This window comes from Mus caroli, unplaced genomic scaffold (assembly GCF_978045245.1).
Source record: "Mus caroli unplaced genomic scaffold, Mus_caroli_1 scaffold_2, whole genome shotgun sequence".
NCBI lineage: Eukaryota > Metazoa > Chordata > Mammalia > Rodentia > Muridae > Mus > Mus caroli.
Window position 1 is genome coordinate 18,655,967 of NW_028227257.1, and position 7,080 is coordinate 18,663,046.

General features: G+C 56.3%; 1 protein-coding gene across 2 annotated transcripts; it reads left to right on the forward strand.

The window, feature by feature from the left end:
• Positions 1-2,200: 2,200 nt before the first annotated feature.
• Emilin3 (elastin microfibril interfacer 3) lies at positions 2,201-6,854 on the forward strand. 2 transcript variants are annotated; one of them, XM_021157101.2, is made up of 4 exons: positions 2,201-2,364; positions 3,499-3,621; positions 4,501-4,724; positions 5,008-6,854. In XM_021157101.2, the coding sequence occupies exons 1-4, from the start codon at positions 2,201-2,203 to the stop codon at positions 6,771-6,773; spliced, it is 2,277 nt and encodes a 758-aa protein (XP_021012760.1). In that variant the 3' UTR covers positions 6,774-6,854. The 2 variants fall into 2 exon arrangements, with proteins under 2 accessions (XP_021012760.1, XP_021012761.1); XM_021157102.2 differs by having other exon boundaries at positions 5,149-6,854.
• Positions 6,855-7,080: the final 226 nt, after the last annotated feature.

The following is a 7,080-nucleotide window of genomic DNA, read 5'->3' on the forward strand; positions in this document are numbered from 1 at the left end:
CAGTGGTTAAGAGCACTGACTGCTCTTCCAAATGGTCCTGAGTTCAAATCCTGACAACCACATGGTGGCTCACAACCACCTGTAATGGGATCTGATGCCCTCTTGTGGTGTGTCCAAAGACGGTAACAATGGACTCATATACATTAAATAAATAAATATCACACAAAAGATGCTTTCTTTAAAACAACAAAAAAAGACCACCAGAAAGGCTTAGGTCAGGTATCAGCCTTGAGAGAGCAGGTGGAGAGGGCAGGGCATAGATGTGGATTCAGAACTGCTCTTTCCAGCATCCTTAATACCACCAGCTTCAAATGAGTTTATTCACACCTCAAAGTTACTTTTAAGAAAAATTGTTTCCCATGTCTGGTTATTTTACCTGCATGCATATGGTGTACCACATGCATGCCTGGTACCCAAGGAGGTCAGAAGAGGGTGCCAGGTCCTCTAGAACTGTCCTCTGGTAGTGCATCAAGTGCTCTTTAAAGCTGAAGCATCCTTCCAGCCTCTCAAAGTTCCTCTTGAAAGAAAGCAGAGTTGGGGAGACAGATCAGTCGGTGGAGTGCTTGCCTTGCAAGCATGAAGACCTGAATTTGATTTTAAAGAGACATGGAAAGGAAGAAGGAAGGAAGGAAGGAAGGAAGGAAGGAAGGAAGGAAGGAAGGAAAAAAAGAAAGAAAGAAAGAAAGAAAGAAAGAAAGAAAGAAAGAGGAGAGGAGAGAGAGAGAGGAGAGAGGGGGGAGGGAGAGAGAGAGAGAGAGAGAGAGAGAGAGAGAGAGAGAGAGAGAGAGAAACAGGAAGGAAGGAAGGAAGGAAGGAAGGAAGGAAGGAAGAAAGGAAGAAAAAGGCAGGCATGACTGCAAGCACTTGTAACCCCAGTGCTGGTGTGGTAGAATTGGGATCCACTGGGCTTATTGGGCCAGTTCACTGGCCAGCCAGCCTAACCTACTTGACAGACTCATAACAGTGAGCAACCTAGTCTCAAAGAAACAAGGTGATAGTCCCTAGGAAGTATCACCTGAGGTTGGACTCTGAATCCACGTGTTTGTAAACACATAGGAATGAACCCCACCACACACACACACACACACACACAGTGGGGGACAGGGACCTCCAAGCAGGCCCTTGGTGCAGATTCTGGAGGACTAGCTATGGTCCTGTGGGGATGAGACAAAGCCAGAATGACAGAATCAGAATTCAGAAAGCCTCTTGCAGGGTAGGCATTTAAGAAGGTGATGTCCAATAAGCATGACTGTATAGACGAACTCTTAGGTTACATAGTCATGTTCAGGAATGAAAAATGCAGGAAGCCTGGCTTAAGGTAGTTTCTTACGAGGATGCCCTCGCAATATTCTTTGACTAGAAGCTAATAATGAACCAGACACCAGACTGTGGCCCACCTAATTAAAAGCTTTTATGGGAAACACACGTGCGCGAGGGTGAGGTGGGGGTGTTATTCTTGGAGGGGTTAGAGAGGTAATGGGAACGTGGTACAGCTCTTACCTAACAGACAACGCTGGCCTATCATTGAACTCAGACAGGCAGCCTGGCCACCCTACCCGGTCTGCAAAAGTTGGTGTGAAGTGAAATCTGCAGTTATCAGATTTCCTGGGTCACCCATAGACAGGAGACACTCTGGCTGGGGAAAGGGTTCCTGGTGTGCCTCTATACATGTTCATCTCGGGTTCAGGGTCGGGACTACGGTACCCATACTCACTAGACGTTTAAGACTGGTGTCCTGCTAGACAGCGAGTCTTAGAGGTCCCAGCAGGGAGGCCAGGCCTGCCTGCAGGCTTTGCAGCTTCTTGCCCCGTACCCTAAGAGTACGCAGGGGCTGCGCGTGTTTGGGGAGCCTCCTGGAATTTAGCGCCCTGCGTCCCGCCTGCTCGTTTCTTAACCTCGTGTTTGCACGCGGCCCTTCGGGCGTCAGCTTGGAACTGGGGCCGGGGGCTGGCGACGGGGAGGGGGCTGGCGGAGCTCGCGGCGCGGCCCCAAGTTTATGCTAATCCGTGCAGAGCCCGCCTCCCGCCTCCCCTGCGCGGCCCCAGCCGCGAGTAGCCCCGGCCACTCGGCGGGACGCAGCCGCCGCACAGCTCCAGGCGGCCGAACCACCGCGCTCCGGGGGTCGGTCGCGAGTGGCGGCGGGAGCCCGGAGGGCGAACGGAGGATCCCACCTCGAGGGACCGAGTGACGACCGAGCGCGATGGGCCGCCGTCTGTCCGTGTGGCTGTGCACCGTCGCGGCGCTGCTCTCGGGGGCGCAGGCCAAGGGCACCCCGCTCCTCGCGCGGCCCGCACAGCCCAGTGCCTCCCGTTACAGCCTCTACACCACCGGATGGCGTCCGCGGCTGCGCCCGGGGCCACACAAGTAAGCGCGGGGCCGGGCCACGGCGGGAACGCGAGGGAGGCCCCCGCGTGGCGCGCCGCCACTCCCACCTGCCGGGACCGGCGCGGAGGCGTCGAGACATGGGTACCCCAGCCACCGATGGGGCGGTTTCCCCGACACGATCCTTTGCGCGGGCAGGCGCCCCGCCATCCAGGAGGCTGCGGGGTTGGCGAAGAACAAGTCAGCCGAGGGGGCCTGGCGCGGCGACTGGGATCCTGGCAGTGCCCGTGGAAACCTTTCCAGCGAAGTAACATTTTCCAGCTGCGCTGTGAGCAAACTCCAGGCGCAGCGGACCAGGTGGAGGGAGAGGAGGAAGGGCTGTCCGCGCCTGGAACACGCGGGGCTCCCCAGTCCAATGCCTTCTGTCTCTCTTCTGTCTTGCGTGGTTGTAGACAGAGCCATGCTCACTGTAGGTAGTTGCTCCTCCCCTCCTATGGTCTGGCCCCAATAGCCCTGCGCGAGCCCCAAGGTGGGTGAGATGCACAGCTGGTGAGGACTTGTGGGTCCTGGGCTTGTACTGTAGAATGGACAGACTTCCACAGTGGTTTATACAGGAATTTGAATTCCAATCGAATATAAGACCTTGAAGGCAAGTACCCAGCCCACAACCACATTCCGTGAATCCAGGAGCATCAGGGCAGACGTCCTATAAGAGAAGGCACTGCACGAGTACTGCTCTTGGGAGCAAGGAAATGGCAAAGCCGAGGCTAGAGAGCATTTTCACAGGAGGAAGGAGGAAAGCCTGATTAAAAAGAAGCCACTAAGTTGTGCTCTAGAAACCTTGAAGGCCAGGATAAAGAGTTTAGAACCAGTGAGGGAGCCAGGGTGGGGGTGTATGGAAAGAAGGCCAAGTGGTTGAGGGAGAAGCTGAGGCGGCCTTTTCAGAGTGGTGTTGGGTAGACACCCTATCATCTGGTTCAATTGAGCACGCGGCTCAGTAGACAGTAGACACCCATCAAGGACACAGGCCCCATTCAGAAGATATGGACCGCAGGCAGAGGTCCAAGGTTCCATGGAACAAGAATTAAAAAAATAAATAAAAAAGATACGGGGAACTCTGAGAGCAAGAGGTGGGAGCTCGGGCCAAACATTCCAGAGGTGCTCCTTCCCCTGCAGGTCTCTCTGTGCCTATGTGGTACACAGGAATGTGACCTGCGTCCTACAAGAAGGAGCAGAGAGCTATGTAAAGGCTGAGTACCGGAACTGTGGGTGGGGACCCAACTGCCCTTCAACAGTCAGGTGAGTATTTCCCAGGGTATTGCCTCAGCTGGGAACAGAACCACTTCTGCAAAGGGCCACAGTACCCTGGGCTTCAGAGAACCTATCTGGGCCACAGTGCTTGCTAGAGAGGACCAGAATCCCTGAAAGAGGCCTCGAGAGACCCCAACATTTTGAACTTGCAGCAGATCCTCCCCCATAGAGGCAAGGACAGGCTCAGTTTGGAGCCCAGAAGCCTCGGGGATACAAGAGGGAGTCTGGGCCAGAAGATATGACAGAGGCAGAAAGTATAGGGAAAGAGAGGAGAGATTGATACTTCAGGGGTCCCGACCAGGAGAAGGTGGAAGCCAGAGGCCCTGGTACAGTTCAGACAGGCCGCCCAGGACATGGGATATAACTAAGTCTGTGTTTGGAGAGCTTGAATGTGTATGTCTGAGAACAGACCTATGCCTCATTGTGACAGTGAGTGAACAGGTATGTGGCTGATCAGGTAGAGAAGGTGTTCCTGGTGAGCTCTGCCTGTACCCTTGGCCTTTCCTTCCCACCCACGATCAGAGATGACCTCACACCAGCCTCTGAGAAGAGTCCAGTCCCCTGACTAAGCTAGAGATGGGAGCTAAGAGTACCCCGGGGCAGTAAAAAGGGCTGTCGGCCCAGCCCTGATGAGATACTTCTACATATCAGAGGCTCAAAACTTTGTCAGGATTCTGAGAGGCTCCCTCAGAGCCAGAATGGAATGTCTCTTGGCAGACGGGGACCTAGTGGTCTTGGGAAGACTGGGGTTAAATCCCCACTAGCTTTCTCTTCAAGCAAGCAGTATGGTGGGGCTTCTCAGTACATCCTTCACTCCCAGGGCTCAGAGCAGCTGTAAGGCCTGCTCCCTTGTTCTCTCTGATCCAGATACCGCACAGTGTTCAGACCCAGATACAAGATTGGCTACAAGACCGTGACAGACCTGGCGTGGCGCTGCTGCCCTGGTCTTACTGGGGAAAGCTGCCCTGAACACCTCACAGACTATGGAGCCACCCCACCCCACCAGGAGCCAGAGCCTCAGATTCCCTTGGGGCAGCTGGGCCCAGGTCCCAGGCCTTCTCCTTACAGCAGAGAGGCCCCGCGCCCCCGTGGTGAGTCTGTCCATGGATATCCTCCAGGGAGGGTTGGGTTTCTTAGGCTTAGTGGCAGGGTTGGGGCGGGGGGGGGGGGGGAGGAACTGATGCAGACTGACTAAGCTCTCATAGTTGTGTGTGTGTGTGTGCATCTCATGTGAGCCATGACTGTAAAGCCCCAATCTTCCCCACCCAGACCCCATCTTAAAGGTGGTGGTGGTGGGGGCTATGTCCAGGGATAAAGTTAACATGTTGGAGGGCCAGGCCTGCAAGGCTCCTGGAGGTCTTTCTTCCTCCTTAGGGAGAAAAGGCCAAGGGCCGTTTGGTGAGCAGCTAGAACGGCGCCTGTCGCAAGCATATGGCACTCTGAGTGGATTGGTAGCCAGCCACGAGAATCCCAATAGGATCACTGGTGACTCCAGGGTCCCTGTCGTACCTATAGGCTTTGGGGTCATCCCCGAGGGGCTTGTGGCCCCAGAAGACAGAGGCAGAAGACCACTCATCCCTCCTCTGAGTGAGATCCTGAGCAAGGTCACAGAGGTGAACAACACATTACAGACCAAGGTGCAGCTGTTAGATGAGGTGCGTGGGCTGGCCCTGGGGCATGAGGCTCACCTGCAGCGGCTCCGGGAAGCCCCACCATCCCCGCTGACCTCCTTAGCGCTCCTAGAGGAATATGTGGACCAGCGGCTGCAGCGACTCTGGGGGAGCCTGCTGGATGGCTTTGAGCAGAAGCTGCAAGGTGTCCAGAGCGAGTGTGACCTTCGGGTGCAAGAGGTACGGCAGCAATGTGAGGAGGGCCAGGCGGCCAGCCAGCGCTTGCATCAGAGCCTCGATGGCCGAGAGCTGGCCTTGCGTCGGGAGCTCTCCCAGCTGGGCACTCAGCTGCAGGGCTTGACTCTGACTGGTGGGGGCACCTGCTGCAGCCAACTGGCTTTGATCAGTGCCCGGGTGGACAGCCTTGAGAGGAACCTGCAGGCTGTCACTGAGACCCAAGGCGGCCCGGGCACCCTGGCCGTGGATGAGCTTGCGCGCCTCTCTGCAGCTATGCTTCAGGGAGGTGTGGACGGGCTGCTTGAAGGCCTTGAGACTATCAATGGGACAGAGAATGGAGCAAGGGGCTGCTGTCTGAGAATGGAGGTGGGGGGCTGGGATGTCGGTGGCTTCGGGTCCACGCTGGAACAGCGAGTTCAGAGCCTAGAGGAGCGGCTGGCAACTCTGACCGGAGAGCTAAGCCCCGAGAGTGCCGTACCAGACAGATCAGCGCGGCCGCTTGTTCATTCAGAACTAGCAGTGCTGGAACAAAGGCTGGTGTCCCTGGAGACCTCATGCACCCCAAGTACCACCACAGCCATCCTGGACAACCTCGTGGCAGAGGTGAAGGCCTGGCAGAGCCGGAGTGAGGCTCTCCTACACCAGGTGGCTCGTCACACTGCCCTGCTCCAACAGCTCAATGGCACAGTAGCTGAAGTCCAGGGGCAGCTGGCAGAAGGGACAGGCAGCTCACTACAAGGGGAGATCACTCTCTTGAAAGTCAACCTGAACTCAGTGAGCAAGTCACTCACGGGCCTCAGCGACTCTGTCAGCCAGTACTCTGATGCCTTCTCGGCTGCCAACACATCCCTGGATGAACGAGAACGAAGAGTGGAAGCCGAGGTCCACGCCATCCAGGAACAGATCAGCAGCCAGGGCTCACGGCTTCACGCTGGCCACAGGCAGGTCCTGAACCTGCGAGGGGAGTTGGAGCAACTCAAGGCTGGCATGGCCAATGTGGCTAGAGGGTTGAGCCGCTGCCGGGACACAGCCCAGGAACTCCAGCATACAGTGGGCCACTTTGACCAGAGGGTGGCCCAAGTGGAAGGAGCATGTGAAAGGCTGGGCCTGTTGGCAACCCACCTGAACAGTCTGCCTACTGAGCAGCTGAGGTCCAGGGAGGGCCTGTGGGGCCACATAGACAAGCTGAACCACACGTTGGCCCAGCACACACAGGATATCGCCCGGCTCCGGGATGACCTGTTGGACTGCAGAGCTCAGCTGGCTGAGGTGAGGCCAGGGCGAGCTGATTAGGATCGATGCACAGCAATCGAAAGTGCAGATTCCCACCAACCCTGGGAATATCATCCCAGAGATCAACTCTACCCGGAAACACCTTCCAGCCCTCCCTGGCCGCCAGAGGCCGCTGGATGAATGGCCTTGATCCAGATCAGCATGACTGTTTCAGCCATCAAAAGTCACCCTCAGAGCTGCAGCCTGGACAATTCAGGGTAACAGTCAAGGTGAGCTACACGGGATGCTGTCTCAAGAGTCAAGGCAAGGACGCCATGCCCGAACCCAAAGCTGGGCTTCTGAGATGGCACGCTGTATCGTCTGCACG

Excerpts from the sequence above, each read along its gene's own strand:
- Emilin3 (XM_021157101.2), top strand. The coding sequence starts at position 2,201 with ATGGGCCGCCGTCTGTCCGTGTGGCTGTGCACCGTCGCGGCGCTGCTC. Across the intron at positions 2,365-3,498 it reads CTGCGCCCGGGGCCACACAA|GTCTCTCTGTGCCTATGTGG; the intron begins GTAAGCGCGGGG and ends CTTCCCCTGCAG. Across the intron at positions 3,622-4,500 it reads AACTGCCCTTCAACAGTCAG|ATACCGCACAGTGTTCAGAC; the intron begins GTGAGTATTTCC and ends TCTCTGATCCAG.